At 35.4% G+C, this 23,304-nt stretch overlaps 2 protein-coding genes and 1 long non-coding RNA gene across 3 annotated transcripts; 1 reads left to right on the forward strand and 2 right to left on the reverse strand.

Annotated features, from left to right (window-relative positions):
- The first annotated feature begins 3,059 nt into the window (after window positions 1-3,059).
- On the forward strand, window positions 3,060-6,028 carry LOC147505519 (GDSL-like Lipase/Acylhydrolase superfamily protein). Its single transcript, XM_086604151.1, has 5 exons — window positions 3,060-3,405; window positions 3,498-3,719; window positions 3,800-3,948; window positions 5,112-5,388; window positions 5,643-6,028. Exons 1-5 carry the CDS (start codon window positions 3,123-3,125, stop codon window positions 5,864-5,866), a joined length of 1,155 nt encoding a protein of 384 aa, XP_086460277.1. The 5' UTR covers window positions 3,060-3,122; the 3' UTR covers window positions 5,867-6,028.
- A 1,899-nt stretch (window positions 6,029-7,927) lies between these two features.
- On the reverse strand, window positions 7,928-8,372 carry LOC147505520 (uncharacterized). Its single transcript, XR_015193348.1, has 2 exons — window positions 8,253-8,372; window positions 7,928-8,156 (listed from the first exon to the last, which is right to left on the reverse strand). It is a non-coding gene; the product is annotated as an uncharacterized LOC147505520 (long non-coding RNA).
- Window positions 8,373-8,386: 14 nt separating this feature from the next.
- IPT9 (isopentenyltransferase 9) lies at window positions 8,387-19,953 on the reverse strand. The gene is made up of 13 exons (XM_086558026.1): window positions 19,907-19,953; window positions 19,570-19,844; window positions 19,442-19,495; window positions 19,315-19,357; window positions 18,652-18,760; window positions 17,923-18,121; window positions 17,355-17,580; window positions 16,583-16,677; window positions 15,582-15,676; window positions 14,865-14,940; window positions 9,017-9,156; window positions 8,768-8,936; window positions 8,387-8,672 (listed from the first exon to the last, which is right to left on the reverse strand). Exons 2-12 carry the CDS (start codon window positions 19,816-19,818, stop codon window positions 8,855-8,857), a joined length of 1,368 nt encoding a protein of 455 aa, XP_086414152.1. The 5' UTR covers window positions 19,819-19,844; window positions 19,907-19,953; the 3' UTR covers window positions 8,387-8,672; window positions 8,768-8,854.
- Window positions 19,954-23,304: the final 3,351 nt, after the last annotated feature.

Below are 23,304 nucleotides of genomic sequence, written 5' to 3' on the forward strand. Positions count from 1 at the left end.
CGACTGCTGTGTTTCCACTGAAGATGACAAATTAGAGATCCTTATAGCAAAATTTCGTCTCAGGGAGAATCAGCATGGCAAATGTGGCAGAAGCTGTCAGATACTCGCCATACCTCTGTTACATCCCATGGATCTGTAATGAAAGTCTCCATCCGTATTTATAATTGGAAACCCATGTTTTTAATATGAAGATTAGAGCAAAAGGTATATTTGTTAACTGATGGTATGGTCAGCTGGATACAAGATGGTCTGGTATCATACTCGTGGGTTGCTCTGGCGTATATCTTTTTGTTTTCCAGATTTAACCGAGTGATCTTTGGAAGAAGCTCTTCTTTCCTGAACCATTTCTTTACTTGCAGCAGGGCGTTTGCAATTGTTTTCTTGATTTGTTTTTATTTCTTTTGTTTGTGTTTCATTTCTTTACATGCAGGCGTTGCATTGTTTTTTTTTTTTCTATTTTTTAGTTATAAAATTTGAAGTTTATTGAACATACTCGAGGCACATTAAGGCTGTGATTGGAATTATCTACATAAATTTAGTAACTTCTGGGATATTTTTTTCATCAGTTGTGGGAATCTCAAGTCTCAACGCTTGGAAATTGCTCTTTATGATTGAAAGTTGCACCTTCTAAAAGCAAGAGTCGTACTAAACACTCATAATTTTTTCAAATCTTAAGTAGGAGTTCAAAGCTACTGAATTTTGTCAGTTCAGCTACACACCCTTATGTGTCTCGTGCATAATATCGTGATATATTGTGATATTTCACGATGAATATCTATATTTTAACAAAAGATATATAAATATCAGAATATGTTTAGAGATATATAAAACTGTAGATATCCACAATATTTTAACGATATTTATGATATTTTGTAATATGTTGAGATATTTTGCAATATGTTGAGATATTTTGTGATATTTTGTAACAATTTTATTTAATATTTACCATTATATTTCAAATAAATATAAATTATATATCAAAAAATATCCACAATATCTATGATATTTATCGATATTTTAGATATATCTACAATATTTATATATGAAACAATGTCAAATATCCCGAAAGAGAAAGACCCAAAGAGAAGAATATATCTACGATACATATCCATAAATCAGGGATCCATATTTTGTTATATCCTGATATTTTATACTATGCATTTAAGTCCATTGAAAAGTGTTCGACTAAAGGCGTCTTCCCAATAGTGACACCAAGTTGTCAGGCAATCTGCCGCTTGACGCATTCTGTAATTCCAATGTGGAATTTTTGTAATCTGAATTTCGTCAATGTCGTGAACAAGCATTTGCGTTTTTCTACTTTAAACACCATACATGTCATAAAGAGCTTCCCTGAACAACTGAGACTCTCTGGTTTATTAGTCAGATGATCGTGCAGTTATCTTCCAATTTTATTTTATTTCGTTGGATTGAGAATCTGAAGTCATATATTCCAACTAGGTAAATTTTGTATGTCAATTTTTCATGTACTCGATTCAACTTTATCTTTGTCTTGTTTTTTAGCTGACCTGTATTTGATTCAACTTAATTCAATGGATTGAGGAGATCTAGTTCCGAATAATGCCCAAAATATAGGTGTGCATTGGTAAGGGTAGAATTTGAGCCGAGCAGTTCGGGCTCGCCCGAGTTCGGCTTGAACTCGGGGGCATTTAATAAATGAGCCAAGCTTAAGCTTATATTATAGCTCGTGTAACAAACGAGTTTGATGAAGCTCGGCTCGATAAGCAAACTACTCGGGTTCGTTCATATATTATATGAGCCAAGCTTGAGCTTTTTTCAAAAGCTCGTTTAAGGGCATCTCCAATGAGAGGTGTAAACAGTATAAAGTGTAAAATTTATACTTCAAATGCTAAAAAAACTTCTTCCAATGGAGATTGTATATCGTAGGTAATAAGTTATTAGTCAATAGATGGGGTGCTTTATTTTTCTGTTTGCGACGGTCTAAGTCCGTTGCTTAGTGATTTACAACTTTTACACGCCACGGCCATTACTTTGAATAACATATGAAAGTGGACCACTATTTGTTTTAAGCTTTTGCGACGGACCAAACCCGTCATTTTTCATCATTTTGAATGCGTTGTGACAGTTTAAGTCCGTTGTTATCTATTTTTACACATTTCCCCACCTACTATTGGAATAGCCACAAATAATAAATATACACTTTATGTATTTGGGATTTAGATAGAGTGTATAATCCTAATGTCGCCTATATGGAGCTTATGTGGAGGTGGATTTTTACACTCTCCATTGGAGATGCAATAAACGAGCCAAACTTGAGAATAGTAAAGCTCAACTTGATTAGTTTGAATTCGACCCTTATGTATTGACCAATTTGCTATAAAAGCATCTCTAATGGGGAGTGTAAAATTACACCTCCACCTAGGCTCCATGTAGGATTTTACAATTCTAATTGTATACTATTGTATAGCGTATAAATATCCACACTCTATACTCTCCAATGGGAAAGTGTAAAAAAAATTAGATTTTAAACTTGGACGTCACTTAAAGTGACGTTTCTCTTTAATTTAAACTCGGAAGTGACGTCCGAGTTTAAAAATTACTTTAGAATTAGAAAGGGACGTTACTTAAAGTGTCGTTTGAAATTTTTTTTTGTTCGGACGTTGATTAAAGTGTCACCTGAGCTATTTATCAACTGATAGCGAGATGAGAAATTTCCCACCTCCTATATCAACTAATATTCTATTATCTACGGTATACTATCTCCATTGGAAAGAGTTTTTTGACATTTAAAGTATAAACTTTACACTCTATACGGTTTACACCACACAGAAGTTGTTGCTTATTGCAATTTTCAGAAATAATAAGGTGCTTTACCTAAAAAATAAGAAATAACAAGGAGATAATTAACAGGGTAAAAGCTGAGTGTTGAGACTGCACACCTAATTTTTTTGGCTAATAAGTGGTTGATCACGTGCAAACTTCAATGGAAGTTGCAATTTAACTCGGACATTATGTAGGTTATGGCAATGTCAACAACTCAGCATTAAAACTCTATTAACTCGAACTGTAATGGATACTGTCCATATATGCTGGCTAGTCAAAAAACCTAAGCTATAACTCTATAAGGTACTACAAACATACACATGTATCTTCAATCAACTTACTTTCCATTTTCTTTCACAATGAGTCCTTATCCCCTCTTTTTCTGCTGCTCTCTTGCTACCATATTTTTCTTCAGTACCAATTCAGAAGCAGGCCCGTACAATGCAATTTTCAGCTTTGGCGACTCGCTCGCTGATACTGGCAACTATATTCGTTCTGGTTCACTCGCATTTCCTGTCATTGCCAAGCTTCCTTATGGTGAAACCTTCTTTAAACATGCAACAGGTCGATGCTCGGATGGTCGTTTGGTCGTTGACTTCATTGGTACACAAATATATTTCGCTAATTTAATTTGTTTTGCCACATTGTCACGCTAAAAAATTTGCCAATCATAATGAACAAATATTACAATGCAGCTGAAGCATATGGACTTCCTTTACTACCACCTTACTTAGAGCGGTCTGAAGGCCAAGATTTCCGGACTGGTGCAAATTTTGCCATGGCTGGAGCTACTGCCCTTGACGTGAAGTACTTCTATGAACAAAAACTTGGGGCACTCTTGTGGTCAAACAAGTCATTAAGTGATCAGCTTGTATGGTTCAAAGAGTTGAAGTCCTCACTCTGCACTACGGAAAAAGGTAATATACAAATCATATGCATATCTCTTATTTCTTGAACTCACATTTTGTTGGGTTTTTTTTCATGTTTTTTTTAACAGAATGCAAAGACTATTTCCGGAAATCGCTCTTTATTGTGGGAGAGATTGGTGGGAACGATTATAACTATCCCCTTTTGGTAGGCAGAGGCATTAAGCAGATTCGAACTTGGGTGCCTCTAGTCGTAGACTCCATAGCAAGGGCTACTAGTGTATGTTCAACTTAATTAATCAATACTAATTTTTTATTAATGCACTTCAGTTTATTATTGTCCCTGCAATTGAATTGTCTAGCTGCTATACAATTTCATCAGTGATGTAACAAGAGATAAAAGTTTTTTCCACACAAAGTAAGAAGCAATCAAGAATCCGGGCTTAGTAGCATTAAGAGCAGAATCAGCGTGAAGAAATCTCTAGGAAAAAAAAATCTCTAGGAAAAGTAGGGCTTATTTGATCCCAAGTCCATTAGGACTTTTGGACACTTTGGTCCTATCGATTGAACTCGTATCTACTTTCCAATAAACAGTTGGGCCATCCGTGAACTACTTTTATCTACACATCCACTTGATATGAGGATTTTATTTATTTATTCATTTATTATTATTTATTTTGATTATTATTTTTTTGTGTGGTTTGTGTGTGTGAAATAGCTTTGAAAAGACTCTTTGCGTTTTCCCTTTCGTGACTCATTTACAAGAACCAAGAAATGTTAGTGCTGGGAAAAATCAATTTGATTTTTTCTATTTTTGTTTAGATAGGTAGATGGTCCTGGGGTAAGCCATTTTTGTGAAGGCTCCATTTGCATTGAATATAGTGGGACTAAATATTAATTGGTTTTGGTGAACAACTACAATTGTTAAATGGCTTAGGTGGAGTACGTAGTCCAAATTCTCAACTCCTAGAATTCACTCCTCTTTCATAATGGTCGCCATCGTCCTTGCCTTAACCCAGTTATTCACTTAATCCCATATGAAAAGGGAGTGCTAACTTTATTCTTACATTAATGTTTGCGCAAAGTTATGGTAGCATTGAACTAGAAGATGAAATGGAATTGCAGTGCCGTTTTTCTAGTTCAAATACTAACTGAAAAAGTTCTCAAAGCAACACATTCGGATGTTGTGGTGCCATGCATGTCATTGGCTCATTGCGCATTCTTGTATCTAACTCAGAACTCAGAAGCCCTACACTCTTCTTGACCTTGAGGAAAAGTTAACTACACTGCATGAATTTGGACTTATTGTTCCGTTCATTTTTTGTTCTTCGCATGCATATTGTTCAATTGGCCTTGAATTAGTACACATTATAATTTTAACACCCGATCAGAAATAATACAATAACAACTTTTTGTTCTATTAATTTGATGGTTCTTAATCAGATGTTGATTGAAGAAGGTGCCGTTGAAGTATTGGTTCCGGGAAACCTGCCAATCGGATGTTCCGCGGTGTTCCTAACTATATATGGAAGTGCTAACAAGAGCGACTATGATTCACGGAATGGATGCTTAAGATCTTTTAATATGTTCTCAAAGTATCACAACAGTGAACTCAAGATTGCTTTGGATAATCTAAGAGCAAGGTATCCACATGCTAAAATTATATATGCAGACTACTATGGTGCAGCTCATCGTTTCTTTCATTCTCCATTACAATACGGTGAGTCATTACTAGGTTTTAATGATCATTAGAGAATAAAATTTTCCACTCGTCTGGATAAGTGTTCATGCTCGCTTACCCTCCCATCGCATTCAGCTTTGAGTTCATCAGAAATTAAAAATAAAATACTCAATTTAATGAATGAGAAGGGAATGAGAGCGCGAACATTCTTATCCTGAGGGTGAGCAAATATGTGTATGCTATCTTGACAAGATTTTCTAATTGCCTTACTTCCATTTCTTTGTATGATATAGGCTTCAAAAGTGGAACTCTAACAGCTTGTTGTGGAGGTGGAGGACCATACAATTTCAACATTACTGCAAGATGTGGTCATATTGGATCTAAAGCATGCAGTGATCCATCAACTCATGCAAATTGGGATGGCATCCATTTAACAGAGGCTTCATATAAGCTCATTGCCACGGGGATATTAAATGGCCCGCACTCCTCCCCACCTATGAGATCCCCATATTCTTAAAACAAATCGGTTCCAGCACTCTCAATAAAAAAACTAACTAATTATTATAGTGGTCAAGTCCTGTTTGTGGATGGAGTGAGAAACCAGGAAATCCATGCCATTGTGTCTGTATGTTCGTCTGGTTGTTGGTTTATTAATTTATTTTAAAAATGATCTTCTACCTGCTGAGAAATTTTCCGAGACACCCGCTGAAATCGGGGGTAAACCTGAGTATATTTATGAAATTTTGATGCAAACAAACTCAAGGCTCTCTTAAACGGACTGTCTGTTAACGGACGTGTTATATACTTATATAGTGTGTTGCACAGCTTATATCGTGTCGTATATACGCTGCCTACAAACAAGTTAATAAGCATAAATTAAAAAGCTGTTAAAGACACTATATAAACTGTTCAAAACACTATATAAGCTGCCCCACGAACATCCGTTTAAGAGAAAGCCTGAACAAACTCACGATTAGGGAAATTTAAATTTTGACTAGTTTTACGTGAGAATGATATCTAAACTCTATAAACAGACAGAGTTTCTAAATAAATAAATAGAAAATGACTTTTGTTAACTAGCTACAATTTCTTTCTCTGTCTAAACTACCTACTTATTTAAACCAACCAAAATATTTAGAACGACAAAAAAAAAAAAAAGCTGATGAATTCGCTAGATCATTTTAAAGACAATGATGAAAAAAAGGTTATTCTTCTTACATTTTTTTTTTGAGCTATTTTATTCTCCAATGTAGAATAACAATTATTTTGCACACTATAATATAATATTCTTATATCTTACAGGTAATACACTCATATGAATCCAACAGTGTTCCTCAATCACATATAAATGCTCGACAAAATAATTACACAACCAGCAGTACAAAGGTTAGCTTCATCAACATAATACCTATTTTTTTGGTAAATTAGTTTGCGGCATATGCACTAATAATTATATATTGACTAAGTTACAGCCGGTTAAATACCTTTTCGAATATATTTATTCGCAACATGGCAGCGCAACAAAAATCAAAGCAGACAAAGAACACAACTAGCATATTGAAGTGTTTTTTCTTATTGAAGTTTTCTGTCAGACCTTGACCTGTATTAATCTAAACCATGTTACATAATATATTCATTCAAACAAATGTAATATGTTACTAATTTACATGCGTTCAATCCTTTGATTTTCTCCACCCCAATTTTCTTTCCTAGCACGTACTAGAAAAGAAAAATTGGGGAAAAGAATGAACGCATGTAAATTAGAATAGTAAATTAAAAAGTTCAATAAAGAAAAAAACACTTCAATATGCTAGTTGTATTCTTAATTCGATTCGAATTATGATGCTATACCATCAGCTCTTTTTTTGTTGTTGTTTAAATAAATAGGTAGCTTGGACAGAGAAAGAATTTGTAGCTAGTTTAAAAAAAATAAATTTTATTTATTTTTATTTAGAAACGATTACATTTTGAAACAATTAGAAAAAATGCATTGGACATTGTTAATATTTGGAGTGAATTGAATGTATAAATAATAGCTTTTAGAAGATGGTTATGCACCAAGATTACAATTTAAAAGCTTTCAATATAATGTGAATCTTATTTCATGTGTATGGAGATTGAATGATTCAAATGTTTGAGTGTTAATTTTTTCAAACCATTTGTATGGAGGCGACAAAAGGAAAGAAAATATGGATGGTAGCTAGTTGCATCGCTGAATTCTTACATTGGTTATTGGTCCTCATTCTGAAAATATCATTAGCACCCAACGCCACATGTAGAACTTTGGCAAGTTTCGGGTTTCAACTTGGTTAACATAATGCAATGGAATGTTGGCTCTTTGAGAGTCAAATTAAATATAATGATTGAGTAGTTAGGAGCAGGTGCAGAGTGCACGGTGAAAGAGTGCAGAGCGGTAAAGGAGTACAGAGGTATTATAAGCGTGATTCATTGTGCATAAACACTATGTTATGCCTAGATGATTATAGAAATATTTTGTCAAGCGGCAACAATTTGATTATAGAAACATTCTTAATTTAGGCGGGTGTACTAGGAAAAATTGTATTGTTCTTCGTAAAGAAAAAAAATTGTTAGATTGGTATTAAAAACTCTAATATTGCTTCCAATAGACGGAACTTATGTATGTCAGAGGTGCCATGTTGAATAAAAACCTCATCTACAATACAAGGTTTATCAACTGCCAATAACTTCACGGTAGTAATTACCAGAAAATGTGTGTACTTACTGTATGAAACTGTGTACTATACTTTCTTCATGAGTGGTATTGACGAATAGTGGTACACTGGTGTCTGGTATAGCACTTGTGATGTTAATAAAATCATTTAAGAAAAGTACCAGAAGATAAGAACAATAAAGCCCAAGTGCCCAACAAAACATAGCATCACCTGGTGACCTGAATTGCTGAAATACCTCTCCTGGCCACATCTTATAAGTCGACTTACAATATTGCCTACCCATCCAAGGAGTTACTCTGTAAAACTAAAATTATACGTAGTTACAATTCAAAAAAGGCACATGCTTGGAGAAAAACAAAACTATTAAAGAGAAAAGTAACACAGAATCAAAATTCAATAGAATAATACAATCCCCAAAACTCAATAAGGGAAATGTTATTGGTAGTAACAAACAACATTATAATCTCAACGTACTCATCCCTCATATGTTCTGCATAATCAATTTCGGCAAAACCCCACTGTCGGAAACCAGGTAGATACAGTTTCAGCTGACCACCCTATTGAGAACTTTACCTGTTAAACTGTATAAGGAACTAGTGGAAGATATTTTGGGAATGGAACCAAATAACACTGCATAAAACAACCAAAATGAGTAAGGCCTAAGAATATAATGCGAACAAAGAGTCGAATATGTAAATATATGGGGTAGCATCATCAGTCCAAACCTTATCTTATCTGCAAAGGGATACAATTTGTTCAACCAACGTTTTGCATCCCAGCTGAAACAGAATTCAATTTCCCGCCCACCATACTTAGTGAACTAAATCATATTGTGCTTGGGTGTTTTGTATCCAATCAAAAACTTCTGAACAATTTTCACGTCTAACAAAGTGCCTGCACAGGTAAAAATTCCACTGAGATCTTTCTATAAAATAAGATAGAACTCAATAGTACAATGACCTTTTGAACATTACCTATTTTTAGTGCGGTAGGCCTTCATTTCAGATATTTCCCTGCGACTTGATAAATCTTTCTTCATTTGAAGTGATTCAGGCACTACTAAATTTCCACTTTGCTCGTGGTATGCTTCATAAATGAAGTCAAGCACTTTATCCTGGAAAGTGAAAATATTTTTATTTCACACGAACTTGGGAAGATGTGTTTCAAACATCACGGAAAAGGTAATAAAGGAAAAGCAACTAAGTTGGACAATCCAAAATACAATTTGAACTCCTATGAGGTTTTTATTCTAGGGTTAACTACACACGGTCAACCCAATCAACGATGATAATGTTACTTTTTTTATTAACAATGTCTCCGCCCCACTAGATGAGCCAATTAGGATCCCCCCCTCCCCAAATACACTGAAAAAAACACACGGTCAACCCAATCAACTATGATAATGTTACTTTTTTTATTAACAGTGTCCAAGGACATCTACGAGAGCAATGAAGAGAAGACCAATTGATACAATACGGACAAGCAAAAAAAAGGACTGCAAGGTGTTTGGACAAGAAAGAACAAAAGGCTTCAAGCACTCAAAGTCATTTGATATGAGTTTTATCAAAAGATAATCCTCTAGACTTCAATGAATATTAGAATTTAGAATATAACCTGCAATGGCAAACCACAAACACTTGGCTTAAGGTTGCATGACATCATGAACTACTATGTATAACCATGTGGCAATGCATCTTAAGTGTAACAAATGATTAGACACGAGATATGCACATAATTGTAAATACATAAAAGGTACATGATACCCAGATATCACATATGTCTGTAAAGATGCCACAGGGACATGACTCTTCTTTGTAAACTCCAATAATTAACGTACATAGGTGATATTAATATCCAAAACACTCTGTTTGGGTAAGAATTTACCCACACACTCTATTGAATCTACAAGGGAGGATGTTGTGTAAAGAGTGAGACTGTGCCTTTAACAGTTGCCTACATATCCAGAATATGTTTCCAGAATCAAGTCTCCAAAAACGTAGTTCTTTGTTAAATGAAGAGTCCTATTTATAGAAATAGAAAATAAGAGTTCTTAAAGCACAAAGACTCTCACTAGATAAGACTGGTTAACTGAACATGTGACCGGCTCAGGTGATTAACTGGACTTGTGAGCCGTCCAGATGTCTAACTTAACATGTGAGCTGTCTAGGTGGCTAACTGGACATGTGAGCTGTCCAGGTATTTAGCTAAGACTTGAGCCATCCAGGTAACCACTTAAGGTTTCGATCGGGATCGGTTACTTGGACTTAATGTAAAGACTAAGTCCCTAATGAAGTTGTTAGCCATGGTACAAATGTGGAGGTATGTACATTGCCCCCTCTTTGCCATATGGAATTTATTGGATGTGGCAAAAAAAAAAAGGAAAAAGAAATTGAACCAGATTAACCGGTAAAGTAATGAGACAATGTATTCCAAATAAATATCATTGACATATAAACATATTGGGGTGATGAAACGCCCAAGCTTTATTAGTTTGGGTCAGCTAAACTAATGTGTTAGGTCTGATGGTATCTAGATGCTGAATATTAAATAGATAAGGATTAATCAAAATCAAAGAGGCATAGGTGTTTTGATTAATAGGGAATGTTGATATAGTGGATTACTTCAAGGCTTGAAGTAAAAGTAATCCCATTTTATTAGGAGAACGAGAGCTAGTGAACTTCGTCTAATATATTTTTTATTGTATATAAAAGGGGACATATACTTGTGTTTAATCTATAGAAAAATTATTAAAGAATAATTCGTCTAAGAGAGAGTTTAAAATACCCGATCGTGACAGATGGTAATTGTGAACGGGAATAAGTATGACGCGAAAGTCCGAAGTAGCCATGAAGATGCGAGCATGACGATGACAACATGTGCCAGTGAAATTATTCGACGACGATGGTTAGAACGTTCGACTGTGCCAAGATCTATTATTCGGGTAACTAGTACGGAAGGAATGAAGGGTCTTTATCAGCTGAAGAACTTCGATGTCTTTAATCTGCTGCTCAGTATATGTTATTCCTACATTTGCCTGGCGTCTGATGATTTGTGGTGGACTATGATGCACGGATACGGCAGTTTATGCCTTGTACCCGTGTGACACAGGTACGACACGGATACGGATACGGGATACGGGTCGGGTACGACAGTCGAAAGAATAGTCAACTTGCGTCAAAGACACAAAGATCTAAACTTGATTCCAAAAAAACAAAAAACAAAAGAAAAAAAAGAAGAAAGAAGATCATTGTTTCTTTCATTTTCGTGATTGATTTGTGCGTCTTGAACTCTTGATTGATCTGGGTTTTCTTTCATTTTCGGACTAACTCTACTTTTTATTTGGTGCTTCCAGAACTTGATGATGGCGGCGACTTTAGGGTTTCAGATTTCAAAGTTGTGTTTTCTATGAACTGGGCAGACATAAGTTATAAAGCCCATCTCAAATCAGACTTAAGTTGCACGGCCCATCTAATGGAGGAATTAAGTCTTAAGTAGTAATAGCCCATTCAAAAAGGCAGACTTAACAAAGGAATAAGGCCCATCTTTTAAAGCAAACTAAATACAATATGACTGGCCCATGTAATCAGACAGGCACATCTTTTAAAGAAATTGGATTTTCTTATATGATTTATATTAAATTGCTATTATTATTATTATTTTTAAATATTAATAAATTTACATAGCCGTACCCGTATCCTAGATTTTTAAAACCCCCGTATCGTACCCCGTATCCTTGTCCCCGTATCGATACCTGTGCCCGTATCTGTGCATCATAGGTGGTGGAACTTCTTGACCTTGTGTCACATCTTCTTGCCCCTAGTTGTTGCTTACATCTGGAAATGTTAGGTGCTCTGGACTGCGAGATCTGTGACAGCAGTTTGAAATTTCTCGACGCATTGGGGAGTAATCTAGATGATGAAGGTTATCTTTGTATCTGTCTTCAAGATGTCTTCTGTATTGATTCCTTTCATTTAAGTCAAGTCTCAGGTCGTGATTCAGATCTTGCCTGAGGTCATAGCTCGATTGTCCCAAGTGAGTTTTGTGGTTGGATGGTAGCATCCGATCTGACCGCCTTAATGTGTTGCTATCCTGGCTCACGAGGTTTGTAGTACCTCGGTAGTATGGCTGGTAGCTTGTTGGGTTTGAATCAGACTCCTTTGGGGAGATATGACGACTGTTATATCACCTATGATGTTGCCCATCACGTCGGTTGTTACAACCATTGCTATATCTAACAGCGCAAACATCAAGAGTCTTCAATCACCTAAATAAATTTGTTGAAATATTTCTTGGCCTGGATTGATTTGGTCGATTCTCAAGGACAACATCAGTGGTTCGGAATTTTTCGCTATTGCCTTGCAATCGGTGGAATACACTGCGGTTTTCTCTAGATCTTGGGATTTTGGATGGAATGGATGAAGCAGTATCGTTGTTGTCTATCTATACTTGCTTCCCTTCGTTTATTTGCTTCTGCAAGTCTGCGTTATGCTCCTTTTCCCTTTTAAGTTTGTGACGCAGCGCCTCCAGGGTCATGTCTTCATCACATGTTTCCATATTTTCTGGATCTGCAACTATATTTGCATCTGCATCTACATTTGGATCTGCATATGGCGAATTTGTATCATTAGGAAGAGAAGATACTGGAGCCTGGGACCTTGGAAATTTAGATCTGCGCTGTCGTGGTACTTGAAGCAACAAAGGTGGAGCATGTTGGTTTGATGCAAAACTTGATTGACACGAACTTCAACATTTGGTAGATTGTTTCCCTCGGACGGTTGTGCTCTTGCTTGCTTGTTCGCTTGAGATCTTGTTATATTAGCCACTGACAAAGATTGAGAGAGATTCGTAGAAGAGGGAACATTAATAAGAACTGTAGACGGCGCCAATTATGTTTGGGTAAGAATTTACCCAAACACTCTACTGAATCTGCAAGGGAGGATGTTGTGTAAAGAGTGAGACTGTGCCTTTAACGTTATTCTTCTGTGGATGACGAAACTTGTGATATTTTCCTTGCTTTAGCTGGGGGACATACACTCTATGATATTCCCCAGGCCTACATATCCAAAATATGTTTCCAGAATCAAGTCTCCAAAAACGTAGTTCTTTGTTAAGTGAAGAGTTTTTATAACACAAGGACTCTCACTAGATAGGATTGGTTAACTGAACATGTGACCGGCTCAGGTGATTAACTGGACTTGTGAGCCGTCTAGATGTCTAACTTAACATGTGAGCCGTCCAGGTGGCTAATTGGACATGTGAGCCGTCCAGGTATTCAGCTAAGACTTGAGCTGTCCAAGTAACCACTTAAGGTTTCGATCGGGATCGGTTACTTAGACTTAATGTAAAGACTAAGTCCTTAATGAAGTCGTTAGCCAGGGTACGAATGTGGAGGTACGTACACACTCCAGTATCAACACTATAGTGTTTTCATTTTTCAAGAAGTATGGTTTCTCAAACTCCCGGAAAAAGCTAGCACAACGGATTCAAGCGAATGCCAATCTCATGGAATCATCCCAAACCTCCTTAATGTAACCATCAAAATACTTAACCTCTCTTTTGCAAAAGAGGAAACTTTCTTCATCATGGCGATAGTGGGATTATCAATTTCATCAGGAGAACATTGAATCATGTATTTAACTTTCTTTGGTTTCTGTAAGTCTTCCATTCCAAGAAGCAAAGGTGTTACTACTATTGTTTGAGAACTAACCTCAATAGAAGCTTGCGGAGTAATGCCTTCAAATTGGTTTGTAGTAGATGGAATAATGAGGTCTTTTAAGATCTGAATCTCTTTCTCCTTACTAACCTCATCATCACTTCATCACTTGCTTCTTAGTAATCATCTACACATATACTTAAAAGAGCTTCATACATATGATTGTGTTGTTTATGAAGAACAGCTGGACTTTCAAGGAGATTGTCTTGCGTTTCTACAACGATGGCACTCTCCTAGTGTAGTTGCGATAGGTTGAACGTCAGAGATAGCTATGAGTGTAGTGTCATTTGCAAAAGCACAAATTTGTTACCTTCTGCATTCATAATTCTCATTGATGGCCTACCTTGGGAGTTTGGTTTTGCTCTAGTCTGGCCACCTTTGTCTATTCTATCTGTTGGTGTTATTTACCTTCTTGGAAGCCACACTATCTGGATCACAGATAACCAAAGCTGAATTGGTTTGATCTTTGAGGATCACTTCATCAGTGACATCTCAATGAGTTTATCTTCCTTTCTTCTCTATGTCCCTTGAAGGATCTTCAAAAATCATTCAGTGATCGCATCACTTCATGCACAATTAAGTATAACCATGTGGCAATGCATCTTGAGTGTACCAAATGTTCATATATATGCACAAAATGACAAGTACTAAAAAGGTACATGATGCCCAAATACTACATCACTTTAAAGATGCCACAGTGACATGGCTCCTTTTTTGCAAACTCAAAGAATTTGAGTAAGAGACTATTTTATTACCAAAAAAGCTAAAACATTCCAATATAAATACTAAAATATTTTTTTTTTGTTAAAAAGGTACGGTTTATTTGAAGAAAAAAATTGAACTCAACAAACCAAGCATACTTTCTAAGATGATAATAAATAATAATAGTTGTGAAATATTTTGCTACATCGTATTGTTTATGTGCTAATATTTGCATAGAGAAGATTGTCAATAATCCCATGAATGCTCCTAGCAGGTAGAAAAAACCACTCTTGCATAAAAAGGAATTAGTAACCTTTTTCTTCCAGTGAATTAATTTGGTCACAATAGAACTATAGAATCTAGTATCAGGAAACAGAATTACCAAAGCAGAGGAACAAAGCTCTTACCAAAGGTTGTGAAGCATCAATCCATTGATAAATAAGCTCATTACGAAACCATGTCAATTGCCTTTTTGCAAAATTCCTGTAATTTAATATCGAAAAAAGAAATAACCAAGTTAACGCCAGTTCTGCTTGAATAGACAATATTATTAGTAAGACTGAGTTTATAAAGTAAAAGACTAAACAAGCATGTCAATGAGCTGAGCACATTAAATCTTCCGTAAACAAAAAGGCACACGTGAAACCATCCGATAGTTCTAGAATAAAAGTTTAGATTTAATTTTGAAGAAAACAATCCGCCAAACTTATTTCCACATGATTGAGTCAAGAACTAGGAAGAATTACTGATTTAATGGATTCCCTAAATTCATCTTTCCTTGCAAGAATCTAGTCATGCTATCCTTCTCAGCTTGACAGCCTGAATACATTTATTTCCAGCAAATTTTAACACTCCATGTTTTGAGAACCAACAAATTTTTTCCTTCATAAGGTAAACCATAGGGAAAACCCAAACCATTAATTTAAAAGAATTAAACAGAACAATATTCACAAATAATGATTTTATGGAATTTTACAGATATTCTACAGAATTCCCACCCTAGCAACCTACCCTTTACAAAACCTTTTTGTTCATAGGTATACCCAAAAACATAGTTATTGGGAAAAAAGCATATGCCCCAAAGAGAGAGTGTAGAATGCTACAGTTAAACGAAGGAGATTTACCTAGAGGCTTTTTGAAATCCTGATAAAAAACTCAAAAATTCTCCAGACGAGCTTTTACCACCTTGCCGTCGACAGCTCAGTAGATACTCCATGGCCTGAAGAAGTAAAACATTCACTGTATAAACCCTTACAATTGATCTGTCTCCATTCTAGTAAATGTTATAGCCATACATCAAGGTTATAGATTATGCATGTTGAATAAGAATTCATACTAAACCAAAATGAAGAAAAAATAGCAAAAATAGCAGAGCAACACTTGTAAAGTAGCAAGGCACACACATTGAGAAAGAGTTTGAAGATATAACTATAACTGTTTTCATATTACAAAAAGAAAGAGAAAATGAATCTAGGTTACATGGACATGCTATATTTTGAAAAAAATCCGTGTCGGATACGTATCCACGTGTTTGTGTCGGACACATAGTGCATGTAATTTATCTCAAATTTTGATATTTTGCCGTGTCCGATACGGAGTGTCAATGTAACCTAGAAATGAATAAAGACTCAGCATCTGATTAAGATAAAATTGCACTCAAAAACACATCTAAGCTTAATGAAAAAAATATAGTACATTGTATGATATGTAAATGATTCAGGATCAGATACAGTACATGAATAGACAGTCGAAATAGCAGGCATTATTTGATTTCCGGTCACGCACATGTTTCTTGTTTCACATAAACCCGCTAATTCTTGGGCCACCCTATATTTTGGCCTCTTTTGCTATTTTCATCCTTGATTGAAACTGGCAAATTTGCCCAACAATTAATTGACATGTCGTATAACTAGAACAGCAAGTATATATCTCGCTGTTTGGAACTGTTTCTTTTACTCTACAGATTTCTTGGCTTAATTTCAATATGCAAGTATTAAAGTACGGTAAAGGTTTGCGTTCCATGCTTCTCAAGGGCATATGAAAACTTGAAGGTTTACTTGTTGCATAAGTTTTTACAAAAGACTTCGCAAACCAGTAAAAAAAAAATGGACTAGATATGCCATACTTGTCTGTAACCAATTGCTCGAGTTGCAGAATTTGAATTTGGAAGAAGGCCTATGTCAAGAAGGTGTGATCCCTCCGACAGAATTCCCTCCCCTCCTGCAGTGAAAGACCGATAAATAGATCTTTTATGTTCATGATTCTGACAAATCAGGTATATCATAGAGAGAACAAATTAAGGAAGAAAATTTCATACAGACAGTCTTTCTCGTTTTTTAATACTATTAAGTATAATAGAAATCTTTAATATATGTTGACAATAGCAAAAGTTACAATTACCAAGGACTCACTCTGACTAAATAAGGAGAGAACATGGAAAAGCATATTCCATTGTTTTTTGTTTTTCAAATACTTTTACAGGTTTCCTTGAATATCAACAGCGACTTACATACAGTTGGAATATACTTATGGTTATCCTCCCCATTCCACTGACAAGTTCCCGTCTGCATACGGTTTCCCACGTTGTACTTAAGGAGTTCATTCTTTGCACACAGAAGATTTATTCACTTCATCCCACAATATTACAGACCTAAATTTAAGGCCCATGACTATTCCTCTATAAATATGCTTAAGTAAAGATCTTACATTCCCCTTTTATATTTATCCAGCCACTACTATTCTTGTATAGATTTTTCTATTGCCCTTTTTCACACCATTTATGGTTTACTTCAAAATATCGGTATAGATATTGTAAATGAAATATATAAACACTAAAAATTATGAAAATACAATATGAAGAACAATACCATTACAAGTATAAATATCAAAAAGGTTACCTAAAAGCATAGATTCACACCGCTCATCAATTAGTCTGTACAGATCCGTTCTTCGACTTGAAAGGAAAAAGCACTTGAAGTCATAATCCAATTCCTTAGAAAGTTTTTCTTCATGTTTGTTCCCAGAAAAGGTGACATCAAGAGAATTTACTGCTCCTTCAAAATCCAACTGATCCCTAAAAGACTCATATGGTACTTGAAAAGCAGATGGTGGTGATCCACTAGACTGGTGTGACAGAAAAAAATAAGAAGACATTACTAGTTTTGCAGGATACCATGTTTCAGAATGTACAGTTTTATATTATCCAGGAAAATATCCTACAACATAAGAAAGTACAAAATAATTGATAAAGAGAATGTTAAGGAGTGAATAACTCCACATACTCTTAAGAGAATGCACATGAATATATGAGCCCAGAACTTCAGACCTTAAAAAGAAATTGTCTCGAAATGAAATTGTTAAACCAGATAAAATCATGTTATACAAAAAGAAAATGAAAACTTTTCCAGCTGGATAAGGAAAACCGTGCAAAGTTCAGAATTTTAAGAATAATCGATGAAGGCATACCTTAATAATCTCAAGACTACGCTTTAAGCGATACCAATCATTTAAAGCCACATGATGAGCCTTCGGATCACCTGCTTTAACCACTAATGCTACAGCTGCATCCCAGTCCCCATTTCTTTGTAAATCTATGAGCTCTGAGTGTACTTCAGAAGCAATCTCTGGAGACGCTTTTGGAACTTCTGGCTTTCCGTATATATACCTTTCAGTTTAGCAAAAATATCAATTACTATACACCAGAGGATGAAATCTTTTCTTTAAAGATAACACTACTTTTACTTATAGTGTACACTTGGAAAGTTAGGTAAAGTTCCAAAATAACGTTTCAGAAAAGAAGTCCATGGTGTAAACTGGAATATGTGTACATGATAAATTGAGCACATAAATAAATCTATTTCCACTAGCTTTTGTCGTTTCCAGGCAAATCTTAGCTTCTCAACTCAGTTCTTACTAGATCCTACATATACTGGACCACAGGGTTCTGTCTCCCTAAACAAGTAGTTTGTGGCATGAACAAGCTGTGCAGGATATTATATGGAATTGATTTTGTTATGTGTAGCACAATATAGATAGAAATGCAGGCACGCAGACACACAACACATAAATATGTTTCATTTATATTCTCTTCCTCTGTGCATTTCAAATAACTGAAAAAAATATTATGAGTTGTCTTCAAGTCCAAACCTAATAACACTAAAACAATGTGTTTAAAAAGGTACAAGGGAACCATACCATCGTAAGTACAATCCAGTACCACCAGCAATTATTGGTACACGTCCATTTTCAATAATCTCTCTTGTGGCCTGCCTTGCATCCTCAAAGAATCGACCAACAGAATACTCTAGATTTTAAATGAGGAAATAATAAAGACAAAAGAAGCTTCATTAATTTCTGGTATTGTGGAAAAACAAGAATACATTGACAAAACTACAGTTCACTGCAGGAGAACAACAAGTAATACATAATAGATAGATGTACAGCCATAAAATAACCCAGCTAACAGAATACAAAAAAACTTAGCTCTAGACTAGGTTTATTATCAAACCAAAATACTTCCAGACTAGCTTTTCACATTTAACTAAGCATAAATGAGACTCTGTAGATTCTATGTTTACCCAATACAAGATAGGAAATGAAAATGTTAGACACAATCAATGAGGACTAACCATGAGATGCGCAACTATCATTGACAAAAGGTAAACTCGTATATGGTTAAAGAAATTTTAAGGGTAACCAATGGATAGTGTGAAAGAATCGTGAAACTTTTTTTTTTTTTTTTGGTAAGTAAAACTTATTTTGATATAAGCAGATAGCCACTTACGACAAAGAGGCTAGGCAATTCGCCAGAAGCTAACTTCGGCCAAAGACCACAAATGGATAAGAGCTAGAGAATACCTTCAGATGGGTGCAATATGTCAATCAAATGGTGTGGCACTTCCTGGAAGAAGAAACAGAAAAAAGCAGGCAAATCAGTGAACAAAATGTGCCTGTACAATGTAGCCTCAGCAAGAAAAATTAATACCTTTCTATCACTTAAAGAAGGCTTAGCCGATCCAGTATCAAGTCCTTGATACACCTAAGGTAACAAAATTAAACAAATAAGTAGATACATAACAATAACTAATTTAAAGGAAACTGAACCTCCCTAACCTGGACCGAGTCAGCACTAATAATTTCCCCATTGAGTTTCTTTGCTAATTCCAATGCGAGTCTAGTTTTGCCAGCACCAGTAGGACCTGATATCACAATAACCTTTTCCTTGTTTGTAGAACAAGTAGCAGTTGTTGTTAACATACGTCTTGTGGTTGGTCTCAATCTTGACGCCAATGTACGAAATGTAGTAGTAGTAGTCATTTCTGTACATGTGGCTGGTGAATAAACGGTTCGTAATACTAGCATACCGAGCACAATCACAAATTTTGTACCTATAGACAAAAAAATAATAATAAAATTGAAGCGCCGTTAAAAAAGGGATGTGCGGACTTACTTACTTGTGCCGTCGGCGGGTATGGGAAATTTGGGAGTGAGATTGGAGGGAAAGGCTAAAAGGATGGAACGTGTAAACTAGAAAGAGATATCTGAAATCGATGATATATCTCGATATAATAAGAAATATCAACAAGTATTCCGTTGTTGATATTTTTGTACTATGTCGCACTAGAGATTTACCAGGCTAATTTGTAGTGGGAAAATTTCAGTTTGCCAATATTTGTTTGCAAAAATTTCTAATGGGAAAATATGAGATTTGCTAGTTTTACCAGTGTTTGTTTACATGGTTTTTTTCCATGACAAATGATATTTCAACTTTTTGGATTTTTTTTTTTTTTTTTGTTTTCAATCTCATTGAAATATATAATAAAAAAAAATCAAGAAGTATGACTTATGAGGGCAACAATTCATTAAAACCAAACGACTACATTGGCATATCATGTTGCTACGACAAATATGAGAGCAACAATTCATTAAAACCAAATGACTACATTGGCATATCACATAAACCAGTCCACAAGGATAGAAGAAGCTTCACAAGGAACACGATTCACAAGGATAGATAGAAGAAGCTTCACAAGGCAGCACCACCACCTAGAACCCAAAGCAGCCTAGCACCCGGCCAAAGATCGCAAAAGACTCCAAAGAATAGCAAAGAATAACACCAAGCACCAAAGACCAAAGACCCGGCCAAAGATCGAACAAAGACCCAACAACAACAAAGAATAACACCAAAGACAAAGACTCCAACATCAAGAAAGAATAAAGACTCCAAGAATAAAGAACACGATCGTGAAAGACGACCACCACACATACGACACCACTCCACCAGTCCACACGTACGACCACCGCACCACAATCATATCAGTTGAAAGAAAATAGAAATGCTCTACATGTAAGAAGTAGGTACAAAAAGAACAAGAAGCACAATAAACTACTAAATGCCAGACATATAACTAATATCTTTACAAAAACTAATATCTTTACAAAAACTTACCAACAGGATCAGGAAATAGAGCACAGTTCCATGTCTATAGCTGTCTAGCAAAAAAAGACAAACTATCCTTGAAAGTTGAGATTAAAAGTAAGAAAAGGAATGCACTTTCAATGGTGGCACAACTGTATAACACATTTATTGATAGGATCACCTTGTGTGGTCAATACTTCACCGCAACAATGTGAGAAGTGCAATCCATAACGACAATATCGTCAATCGATACCGATGCCCATAACAATTTAACAATCAGGGAGACCATATAGTATATGTACAAGAAGCCCTACTTAACACATAACTCAGGAGTTTTTCCTTTTATTTTAATTTTTCTTCAATAATATTTTCAGATGGACAAAAGATTCTTATAATGCAGGACAACTATATACATAAACAGCACAAATGTACAATGATATCGGAATTAAACCAAGACACCGAACCTCAATGCAAGATTAAGTAGTTTGAGAGGATACCAGTGTCTTAAAGGACTATGTCGGTCGTCCCTAATGTTTGAGTCAAGATTCACGAGGAGGAGAAAGCACATATGTTGTCGGTTGAAAACCTATTTCGATAGATTCAATATCTCTTTGAGTGTCACCGCTCTAGGGATGTAGGATTGCTTGAGTTATGACTTTCACGAGGGCGCGTAGTTGTATATGTTTGCTATATATTAGAGTTATCCGAAGAAGCGAGAGAATACATGAAATCGCTGAAGGATCTATCCCCAGAGATCGTGCCTCTCCATATTCGCTAAAATGACGGGCCCTTCTCAATCTTTGCGGTGTCAAATGTTGCATGATATGCTCATTGAAGTCCGAGTCTTCGAATATGAAACACGAAAATACCCAACAAAGAGATAATCTGAGTTAATAGATAATCAAGGAAGTTAAGAATAAACCAATCAAAGGAAAATTGGGCTACTGTTCAACTCTAATCACTGACATCATCAGAATCGGAGTCTTCAGAGGGGATGCGGGCAAATACAGATGAAGACGAAAATGTGCGCCTTCTTCTAGCGTTTCTTTCAATCCCCACTGCCACTAGAAGCTCTTGGATGTAAAGAGAAGTTTATACATCAACTAATGTACTAAACCAAAAGAATATCATTGAAAATATTATCTTCACTTGTGGTCACTCGCTATTTTCATGGAAGTAACATATGGAACAAACCAGAAGCTGGATGGCACATATTATCAAGTGCAATGGTATACGATTCACTTTCTAGATAAAATAAGTACCTCACAGGATCCTTCAATACAAGTAACTGCCAGCATATTGGGCACTCTTTGCTTCTTTGTGACCTAGAGGAGAAACAAAACCATTTGATCCCTCAACATTACTACAAGAAAATGACAACACTATTCTTAGGTATTCCATACGTTTGCAAGAATGTGTTTTAAGAACTGAAACTGCATTTCAAGTCAAGTACTTATAAACACTCAAATATAGTACAGACCACTAAGCAAAGAAACTTGCATACCATTCAAGGATACATTGTAAATGATAATCATGCTTGCAATTGGTGACCTGAAACACAAAAAGCATAATTTTACTTCAAAGTATGCATCCACACACTTAATCCAATAACTTGTAGGTGTAAAACAACATGCCTAGAACTAATAAGCTACTGTACCATAAATTTCTAAGTAAAAAAATGATCTTTTTCAACAATTGAGTATATATTATCAATAAATTCAACATAATAGAAAAAAATATGAGAGCAAGAGACGGTGGCAAATTTTTCTTGCTCGCTCACAAAATTTTTTACAAGAGAGAAAAAAATATGAGAGAAAAGGTGTTGATTGAGTTTCCTTCGTGAATGAGAGAGGAAGATGAGAGCCAGAGACGGTGGCAAATTACGGTGGCAAATTTTTCTTACCATAGTGGGAAAATATTGAGTGACAAAAGAGTGGAGAAATGGATTCTATTTTCCCACTTCTAGTGGGAAAATTTCGTTTGCCGGCAAATGCTAAATAGTATTTTCCAGTGGCTCTAAATGCACCCAAACATTGGCAAATGGTGCATCTAGTGGAAAAATAAAATTTGCCACCCCTATTTGCCACTAAACAAACACAGCCTAAAAGAGTGAAGAGGTACTACCAATCAACTCTATTCATTTCAAACCAATTGAGGGTAATCGCCTTGGCTCAAGCAACATGATTTACAGGTTTGCTAATATATTTATAATTTACAGCACAATTGTTTTTGTAAAATATTTTGATGTATTTAACTAATTTTTTGGTTTTGATATATATATATATATATATATATATATATATATATATATATATATATTTGTGGTAATCATTATATCTATATTTTTGTGGTAATCATTATATCTATATATATATATACCAGAGAAGGTTACATAGACGACTTGTCTTCCCTCCATTGCTTTTGAAAGC

This window comes from Coptis chinensis, chromosome 4 (assembly GCF_015680905.1).
Source record: "Coptis chinensis isolate HL-2020 chromosome 4, ASM1568090v1, whole genome shotgun sequence".
In the NCBI taxonomy this organism is placed as follows: Eukaryota; Viridiplantae; Streptophyta; class Magnoliopsida; order Ranunculales; family Ranunculaceae; genus Coptis; species Coptis chinensis.